Genomic DNA, 23904 nt, shown 5'->3' with positions numbered 1-23904 from the left:
AAAATATGTCACAAAGTAATTTTGGAATATAATAAAGACAAATACTTTAATTTTCTCCTTATTTGCCAGAGGGCTTTAAACAATAACGTTAGCATCATTTAAAAAGGGAATTTAAATATTAATTGCCGTTGAGAACACTTAAAGTGCACTACGGTCAAGAGCCAATCATATGGAGCCGTCTTTGGTTGCTAGACAACGAGTCAGCCAATTAGCGTGCTGTTTAGTTTGCGTGCAGTCGTGTGTACTGTCATTTCGGACAGACATGGCTCAGGAGCTGCATCCGTGAGGCGAAAAGCAGTTTGGAAAATATTACAAACTGTAACGTTACGTAAGTTCTCAAAACATTTTGTTATTTGCTTCTTCACGAAGTAAACATTTTAAACGTCTGTTCTCGTAAATAGTGAACTTGTTTGGCTAATAATGCAGCCAGCCGAGCGGCTTCAATGTCAGTTTGTTTGGGGGTGGGAGCACTCGGTGGGTAACGTTACTTCGACACCGACTGCTTTTTAAAAGACACGCACAACCGTTGCCTTGTTTGGTTTTATCAAAACATGATTTGTGATGGTTGAACGCCGTCCTGGAGTTAGCTAAAGCTACAGTAGTTGTCGTTACATTGCGTTATCTAACAAATTGTTGACATAACATAGACTTGTTCCAGGCTATTGCGTTTGTCTCGCATGCTTGACTGTTAGCTAGAAGTAGTGTAGTAAAGTGTTTCAGCGTTTCCTCGTTAGTCCTAGCAATGACCGAGTTGTTGAAATGTCAGTTTGAGCACACTTTAAAGGTACTTTAACGTTACATTCTGTTTCCAAGTGCACTCAAATGCACTGTATAGAAATAAAGACCTTTTAAAGTAATGCAATCTCATACAACAGTTTTGCAATAGCTTAAGCTCTGGCCTCGTGAAGGCTTTAAAGGATGGGTTCACAATTTTTCAAGTCTGTCTTAAAACAATGGTCAAGTGCCCAAATAAACACTGAAATAGGTTTTTCTTGCTCTAATCACTCTTCATAATACACTTACAATGTAGGTGATGGGGGCCAAAGTCCACAGCCCTTCTTTTGTGCAAAAATGTATTTAAAAGTTTATCTGAAGATATTATGGATATCTTTCAATGTTACAGTCTTTTTAGTGCCAGAGTCCCTATTTTTGTTACTATACTTGATGCTTAAAAGTGGCAGATATTCACTTGATGACTAACTCAGACTGCTGAAGCCTCATATAAGCTTCAGATAAACTTTAAATGCATTGTGAACCTATCCTTTAATGTCCAGGTTCTGTGGAAAATGACTTAGAGAGGCATTGATTTACCTTTATAGCCATTTTGGAGGCTGTAATTGATAGAAAGATATTTATTAGTTCTTTCAGAAATTCATCACATGCCGTGCAGCAATCGTCAGATTACCAAACAAACAACTACAATTGCAACAACGACAACAGCACAAACAAACAAACAACAGAACACCTCGACATAATCACAGACCTATACACAACATATCACCAAAATGCTCTATATTTTATGAATTATTTTTGTTTTACAGTTTGTTCAGCATTGCAATACTGGTAGGCACGAATGATCTGCGAGCCAGGTTGGTTTGGAGAGATGGCACCCTATACCATCTGCCTGATGGTAATGGCTCGTATACGCTAAATATGTGATACATCTGTAATAATGGCCTGCCCTCTCCTCACCACTCAGGACTCACAGGTCATCATCAAGCAATTCTGCTGTTGTCCAGCAATCTTTCTAGACATATTGACTATCTTATGCAACTTGTTTTTATTATTCACTGACAATGAAAAGTACCAGGCAATGGAAAAAAAAGTTCAAATGCTCTCCACAAAGGAACGATAGAAGAGGACCAATATATCCTTGTCTGCTCTAAACTGTCTCAGTTTACGCATGAAATATCTTCTTATAAATAACATCTGTGTTAGATTACCATGACAGTTTAGCATCTATTATTGTTCCTAAATAATTGTGGTCATCTACAACTTCAATACCCTCCCCATCAATAATCATTTGTTGGTAGGTGTTGTTACCATTCCTAAGATCAAAGATGATTTCTTTAGTTTTCTTGGTGTTCAAATGAAGAAAATTGGACCTGCACCAACCAACAAACTGATCTACCCACACCCAGTAGCTGGTTTCTTCATCATCTTAAATATCTTGTATAGAGGGTAAATAAAACTGGGGAAATAGTGCTCCCTTGTGGAGCCCCAGTATTAGTAGTAATAGAAGAAGACACTGCTCCATTTACTCTGACACACTGTAATCAGTCAGTCACAAAGGACTCTACCCATCTGATGATGTTACTATTTACTCCTAACTGCAGTAATCTCTCCATCAAAATATGGGGTCTGATAGTTTGAAACGATCAAGATGACAATAAATATTATGCAGCATAGGCTTGTGCGATATGTATTTTTTCCTACCTTCGAACCGTCCTGACATTTCACCAGAGTATATGGAATATGATGGTATTTGTGTAAAAAAAAAAAGAAAAAAAAAGAAGAATAATGTTGAGCTGCCGATGATAGACGTCATTGTAGCATGTATGACATTGTCTAGCCTACAATGCTGTGTGTGTATTATGCAATTAGCCTACATGGACAAGTCTTGTTGGGTTTAAATACTTATGGCCAGTAGAATAATGAATAGATAGGAAATCAGTGCCCTTCTTCCATAGATTCTTGCTGGAGGACACTTGTAGCCATGGCGGATAGTGACACATTACATTAGTGGGCTGAACAGAGATGATGTGCGGGTGGTGGTGGCAGACTCGCAGTTGAATAAAATAATGTGGCTAATAAACTGCTTTTGTAGTTGGTAGAAAGTTGGCTCACCTTTATCATTGGGACTAAACCCAAAAAAATCCCAAACAGGGACAGAGACATTTTTCTTTTTTACTAGTCCTGTAACGTTATCCCCTCCGCTTTCAGTCGCCATCTCTCTCAGCTTAGCTGCCTGTTCCACCAGTAAAGACTGACCTCTGGTGGCACGTGCTGTGCACTACAATACATCACCTCAATACAGCATCTCCGTATCAGTTAAATGGAAAGAGGAACAACTTGATGGTAGTGAAAATCATACCTTTGGGATTTCTAAATACCCTGGTGTACCGTAATACCTTGATACCGCCCAAGCCCAATGCAGCACAGAGCATCCTCCATACTCCTCCCATTCCTATATGCTAATTGTACGGGGTCAAGTTCATGTTGCACTTCCCTGAGGACATGGTTTAAAACAATCCTCTCAAGGCTCTTCATTACAACTGATTCTAGAGCAACTGGTCAATAATCATTTAAAACAGATGGTTTTGACATTTTTGGAACCGGCACTATGAGCTAAGTTTTACATGCCCTGCTGTGCATCAAGTGACATTTGAAAAAGCTGTCCAGACTCAGGGCTAAGTTGTTCCTGCACTGCCTCAGAACCCTACCTCTGATCCTGTCAGGACCAGCTGCCTTTCTTGGATTAATCTTTTTAAAGGTTCTACAAACCTCCTCAGCTGTTATGACCAAGTGCTGGACACGGTCAAGTTGTTGCCTAATTAAGTTACATTCAGTGTAGAAATTTGATGTAACCTAGCATAGACTGTATTTAAGTAATTAGCAAAGATCAGATCATCCCCATTGTTACTAACAGGTCTTTTCTTCTCCTCTTTCCTCCTGTATCCATATGGGAGATTTTATATTATTTCTGAATTGAAGTCTGACTAATGACTGAAGGTTAACACTTGTTGAGTCTTAGCTGGGTGTAGACTTGTTAAGCTTTCCGGTGGTAGGCTTGCCATCTGTCTCACCAGACTGATTAAGTATCACTGAAACCAAAAGGTAGGTCTCTTTAGTTAATGAGTCACAGTCTTCTTTTGGCTAAAATGCATGCAGTTCACAAAATGTTCTTCATAAGATAGCGAGATATTTCTAAAATAATCAAATTTGAAATGCAGCTTCTTCTCTTCCTCTGCCTGCTGAAATGAGATGAAGTATTTTCAATATAAACTTTTAGGTAATATCTGTATACAGTCTGTCTATTTCTTGATAGCACAGGTATTATTCCTACAGGAAAAAAAGCAGGTGTTGGTCCATGTTTCTGATTGTGTTTCTCTGCAGACAAACCACCATACTGTCTGTCAGGGATTAGTCTGATCAGCTGATGATAAGAGCATTGAGATAAGATGCTGGCGTGGTCCCAACTTGTAACCTGTGAAGTGCTCAGCCTGCAATGACTATACTGACAATAATTGTATATTGTCTCAATAATTGACATTATACAACATTAAAATAATCATAATTCACCTTGTAAAAGACTCTCCATTAACATACATTTTAATAAAAGATGTTAAAGAATCTACATGATGGCTGTGGATACACTATGTGATCACTGTTTAGCTTGTTGCCTGTGATAAATTAATAAGTCGGCCCTCATGAATCTGCAATCCTCACTCTCTCAACTCTCCGTTGTTTTGGTTGCTTTGTGTTTCCACCCCTCAGCGCTGCGTGTGTACTCCCATTACCTTCTAATCCAGACTATGTTGAATAGGCGCTGCTAATCTGACCCTCTATTTCAGGAGCAGACTGCGTAGGTGGATCTTGTGGCGAGATTTGTGTATCCTGCACATGTAGTACATGATCTAGACACGTAGCCTGAAGGCTGCACTGCAACAATGCCGGAGTCCTCGCTGGGTGAGTTTTGATTTTCAAACCTTTTGAGCACTACAAATGAAACATGTTCAACACTTTCTTGTTGTACTCGGCCTTTTTTAAACAAAACTTAAAATCTATTAACTTAATTGAAGCACACAACACCTTAACATGTCTCAGAAAGAGGAGCAAACTGAACAATATTCTTAAACATGACTTTGGCTTTATGTAGGTTACTGTGTTCAATGTTGACCTCTGTCTTGTGCTCTGTTTCATGTCTTGTGTGTAAGAAACAGGTTACACTGACACAAATAACTCATGGATGCTATTCATAGTTTGTGTGCCGCTAGTAACCTCAATTTCTGTAACATTTCATTTGAAAAAAATCACTTAACTTTCTTAGCTCAAGTCTTGCTCAGTTATTTACATGCCACTTCTGATGGGACAGAACACCATTTTGTACAGTGAATTAGTGTAGGCCTATGGACTCTATGCATTTGACAGACATTTTTTCCACAGAAGTCAAGGACATTCGCCGCAGCTCTGTTGAATGTAGAACAGCCCCCTTGAGGCAGTTCAGCCAATCATCGCTGTCGCTGCGAAAGAACTCCTACACGCTCAGTACCTTCTGCACAGAGCACAACGTGCAAGAATGTCTTTTACACATCAGTCAGGTTGGTAACCTCATACATGTCTTTGATGTAGTATTAGCACAGTTATTCGAATGTAAATGCATGTGGACATGTGCAATTTAAAGGCTACGTTATTAAAACATCTTTTTAAAAACCTGGTTAAAATGCTTGTTTTCCTGCATTTTTCTGTGTTTAGGATGTATGTAGTTTAAACCTACCCTCAGACAACAGTGACGCAAAAAAATTACAGAGAAATCATGTTTGATAAGGGAAGCTGATCTAGTGCTCCATATCTTTTTCCTTTCTTTCTTTCCTCCCGCTTTTACAGGAGGTGTCATCTCTTGGTCTCCCACCAGTTTGGACAGAGTCGAGCGGCAGCTCAGAATTTAATGTTGTGGCTGTGCTAAATTGCATGTATGACCTGATTCAGCTGCACCGCAGGGGCCTCCGCACCTTGGAAAACATGGAAGTGGAGCAGCTTAAGTCAAACAGCAATTTGGACTGCCTGCAACTCACCAGCACCCGGCTAAAGGTACAGTAATTCTTTAATCCAGTGATTTCTCTGTATTTATTCTGTATCTAAATCCGTCTTGAGAAAAGAAGATTCTGCACTCTACTCTTGCTCAGCATCAGGATTTATTGATCATACCAACGTTTCGGTCCCTCTTGACCTTCGTCAAGAGTATTAAACAATTCTTACAACAATGATCTTAAATAGATATTACTCCGCCTATTCTGTGTGCACAGATGTGGGACACTTATTCTCCTGTGGGAGTGTCTCAAAAATTGACAGTGACATGTGCACAATCTGTCACATTATCACATCTTCTTGTCTCAAGACTGAAGCGATACTTTCCAACGTACCTGCATCTGATATGATTGGATGTGCAAATATCTCCTTTGGAAAAATTCTTTATTTATATAAAAAATTCTGATAACATTGCCTTTAGTAATATTTACTGCCATAACTGGTACTGAAAGAAGGTCTATAGAGTTGTGCTACTTCTGTCAATACTGTAAACTGCATTCACTTGTATTTGATTACGTTCATTCCAGCATAAAAAATTAGTCATTCATTTACAAAATCTTTTGCTCACTCTTTCTTTGTTACTTTGGTATCGTAGGAGCAGCTTGAACTTTCTAAAAGGGAAAACACCGGACTACTTGAGAGAGAACGACAGCTACAGCTGAAAGTAAAGAGCTTGCAGAACTGCCTGAAAAATGAAAAAGAAGAGGTACTTTGTCAAGCATTTCAGCCACAGACCACAAAGAATGAGTTCACAGAAAGCTCTTTTTGTCTCAGGGGAAGGTAACAGTAACAACCTGTTTTGTCACCCCTTTTGCCAGGTGCAAAAACTTCAGAACATAATTGCAAGCCGTGCCAGCCAGTATAATCACGAGATGAAAAGGAAAGAAAGAGAATTTAACAAACTGAAGGAACGACTGAATCAACTCCTGGTTGACAAAAAGGAGAAGAAACAAGGTTAAATGGAAAAGCCTTCCTCTTTGCACCAACTTTTAACATTTTTAAATTAAACCAACCTGTTTATACACAAGATGAAAAAATGTACATGCCCTGTAGACTCTTCTTATTTTCTACATTTGTTTTTTTGCTTTCAGCCATTGATGTATTAAACAACATTGGAAGAGCTGATGGGAAGAGAAGCCTTTGGAAAACTGAAAAGACAGAGGCAAAGTAAGGTTCACTTCTTATGACTGTTTGCCTAGTTGGTATAACTCTATGAACTTTGTTTTAAAAGAAACATATAGTGATTTTGTAAATAAAGAAATGCAAGAATAAAGAAATGAACGGCATGATCAGAAAGAAAATACTTGTGTGGTCATCTCACTTTTGAATCTTAGAAAAGTTTCATATCAGCCCCTTTCATAGTTTTCTGCATGACAGGAATGTAGGCTTCAAACATGTCTGCACTGTTGAATCCTGGATGATAACTTTCCTGTAAAAATGTTACGTATGTCAGCTTGTAATTTCTGAATTGTCTCTCTCATCCTAAGGCATGAGGGGGAGATGTATAAGACTCTGCTGAGTGACTATGACAACCGACAGAGGGAGCTGGTGCTTGAGAACGCAGAGTTGAGGAAAGTGTTGCAGCAGATGAAAAAAGACATGGTGTCCATACTGAGTTCAAGGAAGCCAACTCTGAAGGGGGACAAACATGAAGATGGTGTCATACAGGTTGGACAAGTTGGCTTTTTTTCTCTTTCTTAACAGTATTCATCAATTTATGTTTCTTAATATACTGCATGTAGACTAATTTATCTCTCATCAGGGGTTATCAGACATTTTTTTCCTTTTTGCTTCCAGTATTTGAACAACCAAATTAAGTGGAAAAGATCCTAAAAACATTGATTGTACGGTGGTTAATTAAGTACACAAACATGATAACCTCAGCTAAAATTTATAACACTTGACTGACAGCTGATAATCGTCTCCATGCCTTATTATTTATTCTTTTAGATATGCCAGATGTGTTATCAATAGACAAATATTGTCATTGTTCTGTCAGGCTGACTCAGAGGAGGAAGAGGAAGTGTTTGATTCCAGTAAGGAAAGCGTAGAGCTATTCTGTGTTCACGCCCGGGAGAAGCTGACTAACAGTATCCGCCTCCAGTGGAGACGACTCAAGAGCCACGTCGAAAGACTGGACAGCCAAGGTAGTCATCACGCATCACGCAGTCACTGTTTGACTTCAATACATGAAGGAATGTGACTTTTTGTCACATGAGGATTTCATTTCAGGGGATTTTGGAAAAAAACACTTGAAAGAAGTGTCTTAATTTTTTCCTGAAGACAGAAGAATGAGGAAGCTTGTTGAACTTCAGAGAAAATATCAAGACAACCAAATGATGCAACATTATTTACTTAAGCCATCAGTCTGGAAACAACTGAAACAATTAAACCGTAATATGTTGGATGAAATTGTTACTATAATCAAATGTTGTATGGAAACTCACATGTGGACAGAATCATTTTCCAATAACATTACAGACTGGGTTGACTTCCTTTTAGCAGCAATACATAGAAGATGGATATAAATACAGTTGTAAAAATTGGATTTTCTGGGTTGTTTTTTCAGCATCGTTGGCACAGATGGGTGAAAGTATAAACACTGATGCCGTTTCCCGAGAGACTCACGATGAGGAGATGGACAAACTAAAGCTGGAGATCCAGCAGTGCAAAGACTTTATCCAAACACAACAGCATCTCCTGCAGGTAAGATTGGATTGACGTTTTTGGGATTCAAATTGAATAGCTTTAATTCTTATCAGTGTTTACAATCTGTTTTTAGACATTTACCAAACACAGAGTCTGAGATGCGAACCAACCATACCTGTTGTTTCTCTTATTGTAGCAGCAGCTGAGCTCTCCATGTGATGAGACAGCATCACTGCTGAATGACTGCTTCATGCTGCAGGAGAAAGATCGCCTCAGAGAGGAGTGGAAGACCCTAGAGGAACAGAGAAAGAACTTCGAGAGGGAGAGGAGTAACTTCACTGAAGCAGCCATCAGACTGAGCCATGAGGTGTTTAAACCCAAACCTCTCCAAAAATTAGTTTAAAGTAGAATTCAAGAAAGTTACGTGCCAAAATGACTGGCTCATATCTTTGTGCTGAATTTAGCTGCTCTGACTAGTTTTGACTTATATCTGGTTAAACCTGCAGAGGAAGGCCTTCGAAGAGGATCGTGCAATGTGGCTCAAACACCAGTTCCTAAACTTGAGTCCATTTGCTGACTCAAAGAAACCTAAGATGTCAAAGTCAAAAAGTGCCTTTCAAATATGTGAGTGTCTTGTCCTTCACTTAGATGTATTGTTGTTTCTTGACATTAGAATCTGGTTGGTTGTTGAATTTTAACGCTAGTCAATAGACTGAATGATAGTAATAGGTAATCAGTAGACTGAACAATGTGCTGGTCACAGTCCTGTGATGCAGTATAACCGTGTTTAACTTTGTACTTCAATTATTTATTTAGATTATATCTATTTTATATTTGAGTTATAGGTTTATATCCTTATCTCTTTTTCCCAGCTGCATTTTCTTTATTTATAGCAATCAATAAGTCAATTTCCTGATTAGGGTTAACAATGTTTCCTCATCTTTGCAGCTGCATCAGAGCGGAGTACAGCGTCGGCTCCAGAAAAGCTTGTCAAATGCCCGTCTGACACATCCTCCCCCTCGCCCAGATGTGTCCCCCTCACATCATCGTCCACAGCCGACCTGTATCGCACACTTTGCCTTATCCCAGAAAACAGGTAAAATATCTGTTTCTGAACAGATGATCTAAAAAAAAAAAATCATGATTATACCTCTAAATGAATGCTGCTATTGTGCGTCCCTAATTGTAAATGTGACTTCCAGCTCAACAAAACCAAAGACAAAGACTGAACATATTGAAGAACTAAGCATCTTTTGTAATGGAAACGTTCCAGTGCAGCAGCACGAACAGTGGAGTGACAGTGAAGACCACAGCATACTCACACGGGGAAAAAACAGCTCTATATGAATCCAAAAACTTTCAGCATTTGAATCAAGATTAATGGGAATGTCCATCAATTATGGATGATTTGTGGTATTACAGTAATACACCTGAAAGGTAAATGCCAAACACTTGAAGATAGATTGTGAAATGATTAAATAACTGTTAACAGTCGAAGCCAAACAAGTTCTGGTCAGCTGCTGGTGTTCTGTGTATTGAGTGACTGAGAGAAAAATTGTAATTTAATTGTTTTTTATTATCATACAGTTTTATTTTTAGATTATGTGATAAATTATTTATTTATGTGGTACTGTAAGTGTTTTTGGCAGTCTCATCTCATGTCAAGGATTTTGGCAATGTTGGTGTGCAACAAAAAAAATCACGTATCCCGGTAATGAGAAGTTGCTTGGCTCTGTTTATCGGTTACTCTTGCACCTAAAATTGCTTAAATGTTGGCGTTTATATCACACCTTTTCAAGTTATGTTATCATGTTAAACTTGTCATTTGGCGCACTATTGTAGACTGTAGAATTAATGCTGCTATTTCACTGGATGCAATAAGAAACCTGGTATAACATGAAGTATGCTTCTATAGTTCAATATTGAAATGTGGCTGACACACAAAATTGAGTTCTCGTAAAAGTTGCAGTTACATTAGTAGTGGGTGCTGTTGCAGTTAGTTTATTTAGTTCATAATGTGTAGCATAACCCTAACACTCTACGAATGTAAATTCCTTTTTCTTTTTTTTTTAATTCATGTTTTTGTTATTGTGGCTTTATATTAACAGAGCAGAATAGTTCTTACAACTGAAATGTGACATGATGTATTCTAGAAAATCCTATATTCTTGAAATATATTCTTGAAACATTGATTATACTACTACTTTCTTGTAACACAAATTTCTTGTAAAATTGGCATTTATTGGCCTCTGTTGGAAACAAATTACTGATCAACAGAGCCCCTTCACCTGTCCCTTCCTGTTGAGCTATGATGGCCTGTAACTGTCAACTATTTTAAATGGAGTCCACAGACGTAAACCACACTGAAGCAGCAATTACTATTACTTTCTGCCATGGATATTGTACAACAGTCATTTTGTTTTTTTGACCCATTAAAGCACATTATCATGAAAAATGACAGTACTCAACAAAATGCTAGCAGAAAATGTTTTATGTCAACAAAACTTTTTTACTCCATTTTGTCAGCAATCTACAAGTGACTGGAAATATTAAAATCAATTGAAATTTACAAAATACTCAACTCAGGGAGTAAATTCTCTTAAATGTTTTGGGTGTCATGAGTGATAGTTCCTAGTTTTCCTCTAGCTTTGTCCCTTTCACACATCATTTTGTTGCATAAAAGGAAACCTTTCCCAAATTGCTTGAGTAAAGGAAGCAGCTTCTGTTGTTCATACAGTGTCTTAACATTACTGTAATACTTCACCACCAATATGCATTAAAGCATCTGGATCAGATAAAATATGATATTCCAGGAAAAAAAAAATTGAGATGCAGTTTTTTTAAAATTACATTCAAAACATACAGGACACTAGTGAGTGACAGAGGAAGTGTTATTAAGCACACTGAGCAGTGCAGCTGCAGGCTAGGTGGGCTTCTGCAGTTTCCCTCAGGTCCACACTGTTATCGTAGATGCTGCTCAGACTCTCAGGGTGATTCAGAGCAGAGTCTGCACAAGTAAAGAGAGCAGAGCAATTAGAAACAATTTTAGAGCAATTTTGTCCTTTGCACCAGTTGTGATTTCTTGCAGACTCACCGGCAGACATGCAGTGGAATCCAACAGTCACTGATGTGGTCTTTACAGGGAAGCAGCCAGGCAGGCAGCGCAGCACAGGCTCAACAGAGTAGCAGCTGGACTCCTGGCCGTGGAGATTTATCTGTTTCTGCAGCTGCACAGATTCGTGCTTCAGCCGGCACTCTGTAAGAGAAAGGTGTAGATGAGTCAGTTTAAAAGATCTGTGTGACATCAAACTGGGAGACAGAGGTGGACATTTGTCTGATAAAAGTGATGCTGCTGTAAAAATAATTTCATGATAAACTTAATGTCTCACCAGTGGTGTCCCGGCAGCTCTCAGCTGGCAGCACCCAGGAATGAGCGTAGCTGATTGCATTCTTGGTCAGGCGTCCGTTGGGTGTGCGGTACTCCTGTTTGACCTCCCCGTCAGCCTTTCCACAGAGACCACAGGTCTGTCCCTTCATCCAGTCCACAACTTTAACCTGCATGGCAAGATTACATAGGACATTACAAAATATGGAATATATCCGTAAAACTTATTAGATTAGACTCTCAGCTTGACTTAGACTTCCCACAGTTTTAAGGCTGGAATTGCTCAGAATGAAATGACTGTTAAAAATCTTTTTGAGGTGACATAATTTTCATTTATTCCTATTTTTAAATTATTCATAATTCATGTTGTTTTTACCTTCCATGTGTTCCTGTCAAAGTAGACTTCGTGAAGTCCATGGCTGGGAGCAAAGATGGAGATGCCCTCACCCTTTGGTCTGATCTGAATTTTAGCTGTAAGAAAAAGCAGTTTCATATTATAATTCAAGATTTACTGTAAGTGAATTTAAATATAATACACACAGCACAAGTTACTCAACACTAACTTTATCAGGCCTATTTGAAGCAAGTATTAAGAATAAAGGTAAATGTTGCTGTTAAAATTAAATAGAAACAACTTTGGGGTATTGAGATTTGTAGTTGTCGCTGATTTTAAGGGTGTAATGAATGAGTATAGAAACCGGTGGGATGCTGGTATGGCAGGTTGTTGATGGGTATTTCTCTTCCATTAATCTTCACAATCACATCAGTGTTTTTCGGGTGCAGGTCAATATCACTTAAAGTACAGAAATGACAATTTAGTTTTGTCAACTTGTGGATGAAAAACAGTTTCTTTCTTGTTTTTAATGAACACTCACATGTCAGCAATTTTCACATTGATATGGTTCTGTTCAATGTGATCCTTCTTCAGCAAGACAATGAATTTCAGCTCCTCGGTGCAATCCTGTGCCAGAACTTGGTAGCAAGACAAGGGCATCTCGTTCTTGTATCTCCTGTTGTTGAATGTGGTCAGTGTGTCTCTGGCGAAGCTACATTCAGCTGGTAAGGAAAATTGAATAACTTAATCCTTGTCTCACAGTTAAAGAATAACTGCGAGTGCATTTCATATGAAATAATAATATGAAATGTGTTGCTACCTGCGTTAGCCTTGGCGAACAAGTAGTGGGCTTTATCAGCAAGGCCATCAAAGGGGGTGAGACCTTTGACTTCTTCAAGTGGCAGAGCAATGGGAAGATGCAAAGCCAGCTTATAGACAGTACGCTGTAGACAGAACAATTCACAATGATCAGAAAATTTATTTTAAAACAAATATGAAATCATATTTTTAGAAAACTGTTGATTATTCATACTGTTGGTGTTTTCCAAATGAGGTCAAGGGTTTTGTCAGATGTTGCAACCACTGTAAGTGACAGCTGCTTCACGCTGTTTTCATCCTTTCCTTTAATCAAGCCAGCCCACGTTGAGGCAGGGATGTAGTCATAGGCCCTGTGAAAGAATTTCCCAACCAACATCAAACATTTTACATAGTCTACATTTTATGAGCAGACTTAGGACAGTGTGAATAATCTTGCATACCTCTTTGCATAGCGTTTAAATGCAGAAGGTAGTTCATTCCAGGCCACTCTGAAGCGAGCTGCAGGGCTTGGACCAAGAAGACCCATCTCAGCTGTGATCATGGTGTCGTATTGCTTGCATTCTGCTCCCCAGGCAATTTTGGCCTATTAAGACACAGTAGATGAGATGCAGCTGATTTCAAGGATAGCCTTTTTAGGTTATGAACAAAGATCTATGATATAAGCAAGACTCTCTCTTACTGTGACTTTGTGCTTGCTAAGCACAACTCCGTCAGCACAGAACTTCCAGTTGTTATCAGGTGCCAAGGCAGCCAGAATAATCTGAAGTCTTGCGGTAGACCTGTCCAAGTAGGCGGAGAGTTCGAAACCATGCACCTTGTGGTCAGCTCTGACAGCCCGGAAGATGATGGCAAAGCTAGGAGCAACTTCATTGCCTAGGAATTTGTTCTGTGGGAACAATAAGGGTTAATTAATTAGGAGTACACCCACAAACCCATCAGTGAAAAGAAGATTTGAGGGGAGGAGTTTTTATATTTAAGATGACCAAGTTTCACCTTGCTGTAGATGGCCTCAAAGCTTGAGGCACTGCTTCTGCTCTTGGAAACTGCGGCTGAGGTGCGTTGAGAGGTGAAAGCCTGCAACAGTAATATGTGAAAGATAAAAACTATCATGAAATCCTGAAACACAAGTTAATATGTTCAAACTAAAATATATTGTCATTATTCAGAGCACCATCTAAACTTACCTGTCTCTTGTGGTATTTCTGGAACTTGTGGCGATAAATCACTTGCTGTTAGGAAAAATTAAAAAAAAAAAAAAAATTAGATTCCACTCTTACTGTGATATAAAGAAATCACATTTCAGTGTTCTTCACAAAGTCACAAAACAGTCTTGATTAATTTACCTTTGAGATACGAGCACTGGAGCGAGAGGAACTAGAGCTAGAGCTGAAGAGAGATGCAAGGCTAGATGCGGAGCTGGACCTGGAAGACCTGCCCACAGATTTGGAGGAGCGGCTGCTGCTGCGGCTGCGGCTGCTGCTGCTGCTGCTGCTGCGGCTGCTGCTGCGGCTGCTGCTATGGCTGCTGCTGCTGCTGCTGCTGCTGCTGCTGCTGCGAAGACTTCTGGCTTGAGCAACTGCATCAATGGCCTTGCTACTGACTCGAGATGAGGAGCTGGAAAAGGCAGAAGAGGACTTTGAACGAGAGCTGCTGGAGCTAGAGGAGGAGGATAAGGTGCCGTTCCTCAGACCAGGAGCCAGGATTTTCTTGAGCTTCATCAAGATGGGCCTTCCTGCAACGAGTTCTTCTTCGCTCAGATTAATCTGTTTAATGAGCTTCTCTGCAGCCTTTGGTCCAACTTGAACCTCCATCTCCAGTCTCTCAATGACTTCACCTTCAACTGAAAGTGTCATTACATAATGCTATTAATAATTGATTTATGCACACTGCTTCTACAAAATGCAAGTTTTATGTTCTCAACACTTACTTGGTTTCAAAGAAAGAGCAACAGTGTGCTTTCCAGCCAGTTTATACAGGGCAATGTCCCTCATAAAAGCAGCATTTTCAGTGGCAATCTTCAAACAGCTCTTCAGCCCAATGGCATAAGTTTTAGCACAATACTTCTTCTCAAACTGAGCTGCTCTGGGTTTTAAAATTGGCTTGTCAGCTACCACATCCTGGTGAAGGATCTCTGAGGATTTTGACTGTTAAGACAAAGACAGATTAATTATATTGTAATTGTTGATACTCCTGCAGCTATCTTAAAAGACATTATTTAAAGCTCACCCAGCTAGCAGAAGCAGAGGAAGCAAACTTAGATGTGAGAATCTCCCTTGACATGGGTTCCCAGACTTTGGCAGGGATAATGGGAGTGATTCTTTCAGCAGCAAGATCCTCAATATTTCTCGCCACAGCAAAAGTCTCAACACTGTTGAAAGATCAAGAACTGAATCATGTTTGCTTTAAATAAGATACACCTTTGATTGGACAGAAAGTTGATATTTTGAAGTACAACTTGAGATTGAAATGGTTATCTCACTGCACAGCTGCAATGTGCTCAGGCACAGAAACAGGCAGGGCCTCAATCTTAAAATGACCCTCATTGATGTTAAGTCTTGCAGCGATTTTGGCAGGCACAATGGAGTTGAACTTGGCTCTTGATAGCAGGGCAGTCTGGAGGATAGCGGTGTTTATTCCCATCACAGCAAATGTGTTCATAGCAATGCTAGAAGAGGATGACATGCACATTTTATTTTATGATACAATATATTTTATGATGATCCTTAATTTAAGTGTCAGACATTGTATGTACCTTGGTTTGATCTCAGTCTCAAGCTGCATGTCGGTCTTCAGAAGGTGAGTGAGGTGGAAGTTTTCTGGCAGAGGTGGTGTCGTGGTGGCCTTGACTTAGAAAACAAAAATATACCCATGTGTCACTTTGTATCATGATACTTTAAACACTATGGGTACCACTGTTAGATTAAATTTTTTGCCATGCCCCACCAATGCTTCTGTCTGTTTTTATTAAAGCCAAACAACACTTTTTTTCTTTGGCAAAGCAATGTGAAAAATCAACACTTGCTTTTATGAGTTTGCATTTATTTGGTTAAGATGATAATATTAGGCTTTAAAATATTAAAGTATTTTCAGTCAAGACTTATCAAGGCTGTATGTGGTATGTTTATGTGGCTGTTTCCAGGTACTTTTAAGAGTGAGTCACCATATTTTTTGATTAGCATAAAGTTAACTAGATAGAAGTGGGATAGGTGGATCTTTGGAGCTTCTACTCACCTTGAACAGCTGCAGCAGCCACAGCAGCAGTGTAAAGACTGAGCTCCATTGGAAGACCAGCAGCAGTAGGCAGGATGCGCCTCACTTCAGTAGCCAGCAGAGGCTTAGCAATGTGGAAGGAAGCACCAGACAGCAGAGCCTTGAAAGTGTCCCTACCAAAAGCCTGAGCGGATGGTCCAGTGGCGAGCTGTAAGGGAAAAATGTATCTTTACTATTGTGTCTTGCAAAATCCTGACAAGCAATTTGTTGTGATATTCGTCTTGAGATTGAGATATTGTCTTTTGAATCATACCGCAATGGCCTGGTCAATGATGGCTTTGTCAATGTTGGCAAAGGCAATTTCTTGCCCAAAGAACTTGACATAGATGGAGGCCAGAGGTGTGCTTTTGGGCAGAGACCTCAACTCAGACAGCTGTGGAAAGAGAAAACAATCCAACTTATCAATAGCCTGCTGTGTATAGTCAGATGCCATTGTATGATATTCTATTCATTAATTGTGACTAGGTAATGTTTATTGCTTACAGCCTTAATGACACGCTTCATCTTGGTGATCCTGTCAGCATTGTCAATAAGTGCAGGGTTTTTTAGAAGCGCCTCCTGGAGTCCCTCAGTTCTGATTCCAACCTAGGAAAAAAAAAACAATATTAAAACTGAAACTTCCCAAACTGGTAATTGAATATCTTAGAGGCCATGTTTTCTATTTCTTTACCTCCAGAATATCAGCAGCAGCTCCAGCAAGGTAGGCACTGGTCTTAGCCACAATAGCTTTGGGCAAAATGGTGGCAGCATCATTGATGTAGAAAGTGCTGGCAGCAGCACCAAGCATCAAGGGACCTGACAGAGTTTGATGAGATGCAGTTAGTTGATGCTACGGGTAAAATGAAACTTTAGGCAGCTTAAACCAGATGTGACATTGTCCTTACTGTTATACATATCCATGTGGATGGCTTTGCTGAAGCGTAAGCTCAGTCTGTCCAGTCTTGGGCTCAAGATTTTGATGGCGACGTTGCAAGCTGCAGCACTGTAATAAAAACTATAAAAGAGCTGAGTACACAGGCATGAGTTCGTATAGATAGACTTAATGATGAATGGGGATCAGACAGGGCTCTTACACTGAAGCATGGATAGCAGCAGTGCTCCTGGTCAGGGACTTCATGTGAGAATAAGTGAAGCTTGCAACCTGCAGATTCTCCTCTGTCTTCACAATGTTGGCAAGAGTTGTCACCAAACCCATTGGAGGTCTTGTCTCAAACAGTAGGATGCATGAAAGCATACGAAGCTCTGGGTGAAGAGCCTTGTCCATGTAGAGCTGAAGAGCCAATTCCTGGATCTAATTTAGGTGGGAAAGCACACTCAGTATGGATTTCTTTGTGAAAACTAGAATAGTCTGAAATACTCATCAGTAATGTGAACTTACCATTCTGGGCTCTTTCTTTGCGATGTTCCTCAAGGCCATGATTGCATCAGCATGAACTCTCATGGGAAGAGATGCAGCTGCAGTGCCATGTATAGGCAGGATCTTTGTGATTGGCTTAAGGCTAGTAGGATGGCCAGCATTACCCAAAACCTTCAAAAGCAGGATGATTTCCTGGGTGTCATCCTTAGCAACAGCCTCTGCAAGAAGGTCCTGGATGGGCTGTTGGGGAAATTGAAACAATATAATCTCCATATTCTCATCTAGAAATGTGCAAAAGAACTTGAAATAATATGAAAAGAACAAGAGTATTTCACCTTGATGAGTCCAGCAGGGCAGACAGCCTTCTCAACACAGTATTTGGAAATCATGGTACCATATCCAAGGAGGACGATCTCACGCAGAACTGGATTCTCCACTATTTTGTTGTTGACTGCCAGGGCCTAGAAAAATCAGAAATGTTTCATATTTCCACTCTTGTTACTGTCAAAGTAACCTTCTTTGGGGTTTACTCACCTCAATCTGCTTGATGGTCTCAGTGTTTGCTGTCACCATGTGAATAGATGCAATCAAAGCCTGAGCTGTTTCAGCAACAGTCAGTTGCTCAGCCAGGAATTTCTCCTTGATGAATCTCAGAGCAGCAGGAGTTCCAATGACAGGAATGGCATCCAAGATCCACTGTCTTAAAAACAAAAAATGAGTAAGTGATCCTGTATACATGTTATTTTTACATCTTCTTTCAAATGTTCAAACACTAAAAGTCACCTGTAGGCAGGTTTGTTCCTGTATTGGCTCCAGAGCATCTCCAGGTCTTCAAAGCGGGCTGCACGAAGAATTTGAATAAGCTCCAAAAACTTCAGAGGGGCATCCTCATGGACTTTCTCCACATTGTGGGTGATTAGATGATTCAGAATCTCCGCAATCTACACAGGAATGACAGGAAATCATAAAATATGGTAGAGATTCACAGATGTTTATATGGGACTTCACTGATCTCTTAAACCAGTCTGAAAGGATACCTGGGCCTGTGCATTGGTGATCTTAATGAGCTGAATGGGTGTCTGAAGCAGTTCGGTGGAAAACTCATACTTGAGAGATCCACGGTGAAGATACTCTGCTTGGATGGGTACAATAGGGGCCCTCTGAACCTCAAGGAAGACCAGGGATTGCCTTGAAAGTCATGGGAAAAATGATTAATCTGCAGCTTCATTAAATCCAAACACTGCCATTTTTACATTCTCAGTATCTATTGACATACTTGGTCTGCATCTGAGCAGCTCCGTTCATCTCAGTGAAAGGTGAGAACTGAATCAGCTCATTGACGGCTGCCTCCAAGATCAGGATGCCATTAGCAACTGGCTTCAAGATGTAGTTGTATCCTGTAGCTCCTCTGAGGTTCTTTGAATCCTGTTAAGACAAATGACATAGTTGCTTCGTCATGCAACGTTTTCCACTTTAATAGATATGTACATGACAAAAAATGGATTTGAATTTACCTGCTGGCATTTTGGACATGACTGAGTGTATGCCAACCCCATGTCCTTCATGACCTTCTCCTGACAGTGGTTCAGATCCCTGGTCTTTGTCATAAGGATGCGTTCAGCCTTGTCGTCTTCGGTGATGGCATAGAGGGTCTTGCACACACCCTGAGCTCCAGCCTAATGAGCAAAGCATATTGTTATTGGGGAGATTCAACTTTCTGTATTGGATTTATAATCAAATCTGTAGGATCTCTGACTAACCTCCTGCAACTCGTAGACATTCTGTGTTTTCTTGATGTTTAGCTGAAGGACATTCAGGATACCTCTGTAGATGTTCAGCACCATTACTGGGATTCCCTCAGGGGCAAACATTTTTCCGACAACACCATTGGTATACTCAAACTTGATGGGAGTCATGAGCTGAGGTGCTAGGGCTGCAGTCAGCTTGGTTGCTGGGATTACAGGATCCTTCGGCCAAATGCCACTGTACTCATAGAGTTCAGGTTCCGCAAGCTAGAGTGTAATAATAAGAATATTAATTGCATTACAGTTTGCAATTAAAAAGTAAAAACAGTGTTGCTTGCACATAATTTTGATCTTTACCTTCAACATGAATATGTTCTGGGCTGCGTTACTGATGAGAACTTTGCTGCTGATTTTGAGGCCAGCTCTTGCCAAGCCTTCCTCTGGCAGACCGCCCAGGAGCAGTGCTTCATACTTGTACACGTACGTCTTACCAGCAGCAAAATCAGGAGCTGTAAGAACAATTTCACTCAGTGAGAAATATTCACCCATGTCCCAAAAGCTATTTGAGTAATTTATGAATAGTATGAACTATAATTTAAGAAAACAAATGTGTTTCTCTAGGACAATTAACCTTCGTTTAACTTTAGCTGTGGTAAATGTTTCATTATTGTGTGTCCAATTACTTATGGATTTCCATCTGCTGTTTAGAAAAATGGAAACTGTCCTTTAAGATTATAATACTTACCAAAATTTTGTGGATGACCAGCTAGAATGAAATGAAAAAAGAAATTAATAATCCTGCAAGTAAATGGCCAAACTGTTAAATATAGTTTCAAGCATTTTAGCATTTTTTTTAAAAATGAGGAAAATTGCAATGCAATCCATTTTAAATACCCTAAAAAGAAATAAATAGATACAAGCAAAAATGTGAAATGTTTTTTGTTTTTGTTTTTTTGGAGATGAACTTATAATCTTATTTCCAGTAAACATCTATTACTGACAAAATACTGTGCATTTATCTAAATGTAGCATATCCAGTGTACAGAATACAGCTGTTAATCTGATCCTGATATTGTTGCAGCAGTTTATCTATGAGACTTTTTTTTTCCTCATAGTGTAGATTGCCTTCTCAGTCTTTGTCAGATGATATTTTTAAAGCCCTTCCAACAGCCCAAGTCTTTACATTACATTACATTATACCTTATAATTAATACAGCGAACTCTCAGGTCATAATGTGGCTCTTAATAACAGGAGCACCGTAAAGGTCAACCAGTTAAGTCTGTGTATGTTTGGATACAATATAAAATTCAAAAGCATCAACTATACAACAGATATACAGTATGTTGTCTGCTACAGGTGCCAAAAAGTAATGTAATAATTTCCATTTTGGTCTAAATAATGTTTAATGAGATGAAGTGATTCTCTTTGCACAGTTTAAGCTATTTAAAATGATTTAACCCAAAATATCCTTTCAGTGCTGAAAAAAACATTTACTAGCAGTATAAAATGACATACTGGTAATCCTGGTGTTAATAAAAACAGACAGGTAATACCAATGAAGTTACAATATACAAGTTTAAGTAACTAGAACCCAACTACACCAAGTGTTTGCTGCTGTGCTGTGATAAACAAGATTCAACTTTTTCTTCATTAAAAAATCTCAAATGCGTCATTTGAAGACATCAAAATACAAGTGCTACAGTAATTTTAAAATGTGAAACACGCTCACAGAAGTAGAAATCTTACTCACCCACAAGGGCCAGAGTCAGGGCAAGCACAACCACTCTCATGGCTGATAGGGTTGTGAGTGACTGCAGTCACACGCAGCCTTTTTAATGGAAATTTGTGCAGACAAAGTCCAACAGGGATGTCATGAAGGTATGGTGTGAACCCTGGAATGTTTGGGCTTGCTTATGGTTTGGGTTTGGGGAGGGTGTGTATCAGTGGATGGAAAGTTAAGGCCACCTGACCTTGTTCTCCTCAGATATGACAAGTCAAAGTTAAGCATCAGTTTCAAAATGTTTGCTCTGTCTCACAGTTAATTTTACAACAATACATTCGAAGAAAATTGTGTTTTCCCACCCCAATCATTATGTTGGTTGAAAATATATTGTATAAATATATTATGTATATATATATTTGTGGCAGTTGCTGTATGTGCTCTTATTATTTGCTATATTTGGTTATTATTTGACATACAAAACAAGTAAAAAGCTGCCAATTTATCAGAAAAAAAGTAGTCAAGCTGTGTAAAATCTTTTTTTTTAAACCTTAAAAAAAACATTTTTTGTAGGACCCAAGGGTTATAAGACCCAAAAGCTTTGATAAAAGGAAAAATGAATAACAAGACCTTCATTTATTGAACAGAAGGTATGGTTATTGCACTTTTGTAATTCTTCATATTCATATGTAATGTACTCTAGGTAGTTAATGTTTGTCTTTCCATATTCATCACAGTGCCATTAATTCATTTTATATTGGCCATGATGGTCTGTGGCATCTCTCCATCATATTTTTGAAATGCAGTTTCAAAGTTTACACAGGAGGGCACAATGACTATGGCTGTTTGCTCACTTTATTTGTTGTGGTCAGGGTGACCTCCGATGACACGACATTTTAGCACATCTGTTCTTGACAGTGTTTCAACTGTGAAATAAGAGTGACCGTTACGGCACAATATGTACTGACAGAAAATGTTTACTTTGTTCAAAATATATATTTTTTTAATCTTCTGGGACCTAATAATTCTGGGTACATCATACAATCGCGACCTGTAATCCAAATTTTGATTAATAATGTTATTTGTAAATCATAAGAAGAAAACAGAAAAGGCAAACAATAGATCAGGTTGATAAATTAAATTTTAATTTAAAATGAATCATCAAACTTCAGCTGTCATCCACAGCCTTGTTTCAAACTGTATATTTATTGCTGTAAATACATCATACATTTAAATATAAATTAACCATCAATAAAAACCATAAAGAATAATATTCCAACGGGGGCATGGTTGTGTGATCAAGGTGTTTCTTTGCCTTTTGTCCAATGCTTGCATAACAAAAAAGAGCAGCCGTCTTACCTTTCATTCACCAAATCATGCTTAGTGATTGTAACGAACATTCACATAAATTCTCATTATAAAGTAAGTTGTCCATAAGTTGTTGTTTAATATTTTAGTTACAAAGTTTTAGTTTCAAATCTGAAATACATTTTAATCATACAAACACTAATTTAGTGGCTCTGCAGTGTTGCATCATTACAAAGATATATGGATGCAAACATGCAAATAATAAAATAATTATAGGCCAACAGTTATTATATTTAGGAATTCATATTGTAATTCATATGTATATTATTTTTTTCTAATAATTATATATTTTTGCAATTTTCTTTTTAATCTTTAGATTTTAGATGAAATAGTCTGTCTAGTCTAAAATAGTCTAAAATAGTCATGTCTTTTTTTAAATTGATTTATTCACTGATACTGTTTTTCAACATAGGTATCATTTGATTTGTCCATTGATTAATTAGTTGTTTAATTACACATCATTGTCCAAATCACTCAGTTTGTAAGCATATTTACATATTTATAGCATATGTACATATCTGCAAGGCAAACAGGCAAATCAGGCAAATCTTGTAATGCTGTTGTTTATTATCACATGAAAATATGGACCGTGTTTGACAAAAATACAAAAATCAGATATCAAAAATGGGAAAGTATGTTAGAAAAGATAACAGAACATCAACTACTTAGAATAAAACCAAAATAGTGTGGAGATGATGGGAAGCCACTTAACTCCTGTAACATTTATAATATTTACATATTTGTATAATATTTGTATATTTGTGCATGACAGTATTTAACTATTCACTATAACATTAGATCAGTACAAAAGATAAGTATGTTGTGTCTGATTCTTTTTTTACAACTTGATGATTCTCAAGCAAATTATCCACATTAACCTGCTACTGCTGCTCCTCCTCCTCCCTTTATGCGCTGTATACTGTACTGTATGTTGTCTGTAAGTACCAGTCATGTACAGCGCACACAGCACCCTACACATTGCAGCTCCATAATATCAGTACATTTGCTCTGGAGCATCTGGCTCCAGGTTCAAAGTGTTATGTTGTTTAGGAAGGTCTTAAAACTAGATTTTGACACATGGCCCCTCTACAGGTCAGGGCCTCAACTTCTGATAAAAAGTACTCTTAAGATTTCAGTTGATGTAATAATTTAGTGGTGCATGTTACAAACAAATTTGCTATTAATTAAATTAATCAAACCAAATGACACACAGTGAACCTGGAGCAGTCGCTCACTTTTCTCAGTTGTACTCCTGTCAAAGAGAGATGGGGTTGTGAACGAGGGCCGTATGGCTTCTGTTTATATCAGGCTACCTTAACTGCAGATGCATTTTGAACGTTCTCAGCTAAATAAATCCAAACTTTGTGCAGTTATATCAAGATGACATTATTATGAAACTAAATGCAATTGTTTTTTTTTTTTTTTACCTATTAGTAATGTTTTTCAAT

The 23904-nt window shown here is 38.6% G+C and overlaps 2 protein-coding genes across 4 annotated transcripts; one reads left to right on the top strand and one right to left on the bottom strand.

The window, feature by feature from the left end:
* The first annotated feature begins 218 nt into the window (after positions 1-218).
* On the top strand, positions 219-11144 carry LOC137187720 (afadin- and alpha-actinin-binding protein-like). Of its 3 annotated transcripts, XR_010929265.1 has the most exons (15): positions 219-328; positions 4575-4689; positions 5167-5321; positions 5608-5811; positions 6404-6514; positions 6627-6762; positions 6900-6975; positions 7296-7476; positions 7808-7955; positions 8378-8514; positions 8654-8824; positions 8964-9081; positions 9406-9553; positions 9660-9894; positions 10735-11144. XR_010929265.1 is itself a non-coding variant. In XM_067596846.1 (14 exons), exons 2-14 carry the CDS (start codon positions 4671-4673, stop codon positions 9802-9804), a joined length of 1746 nt encoding a protein of 581 aa, XP_067452947.1. In that variant the 5' UTR covers positions 219-328; positions 4575-4670; the 3' UTR covers positions 9805-10654. The 3 variants fall into 3 exon arrangements, 2 of the variants coding, with proteins under 2 accessions (XP_067452947.1, XP_067452946.1); XM_067596846.1 differs by lacking the exon at positions 10735-11144 and having other exon boundaries at positions 5170-5321; positions 9660-10654; XM_067596845.1 differs by lacking the exon at positions 10735-11144 and having other exon boundaries at positions 9660-10654.
* Positions 10935-22672, bottom strand: LOC137187726 (vitellogenin-1-like). The gene is made up of 34 exons (XM_067596853.1): positions 21119-22672; positions 20113-20133; positions 19725-19876; positions 19383-19634; positions 19137-19298; positions 18899-19047; positions 18660-18810; positions 18406-18563; positions 18157-18322; positions 17958-18083; positions 17644-17862; positions 17339-17556; positions 17150-17247; positions 16936-17060; positions 16749-16850; positions 16519-16638; positions 16227-16413; positions 15748-15841; positions 15475-15660; positions 15222-15363; positions 14923-15139; positions 14339-14835; positions 14180-14224; positions 13989-14069; positions 13675-13881; positions 13436-13578; positions 13210-13345; positions 12997-13120; positions 12718-12898; positions 12541-12635; positions 12219-12313; positions 11847-12012; positions 11552-11713; positions 10935-11464 (listed from the first exon to the last, which is right to left on the bottom strand). The coding sequence occupies exons 1-34, from the start codon at positions 21156-21158 to the stop codon at positions 11352-11354; spliced, it is 5130 nt and encodes a 1709-aa protein (XP_067452954.1). The 5' UTR covers positions 21159-22672; the 3' UTR covers positions 10935-11351.
* Between the last annotated feature and the right edge of the window lie 1232 nt (positions 22673-23904).

The sequence above is a fragment of the Thunnus thynnus genome, chromosome 8 (genome assembly GCF_963924715.1).
Source record: "Thunnus thynnus chromosome 8, fThuThy2.1, whole genome shotgun sequence".
Lineage (NCBI taxonomy): Eukaryota > Metazoa > Chordata > Actinopteri > Scombriformes > Scombridae > Thunnus > Thunnus thynnus.
The sequence above is the reverse complement of the archived record's forward strand: the minus strand, read 5'-3'. Positions and strand labels throughout refer to the sequence as shown.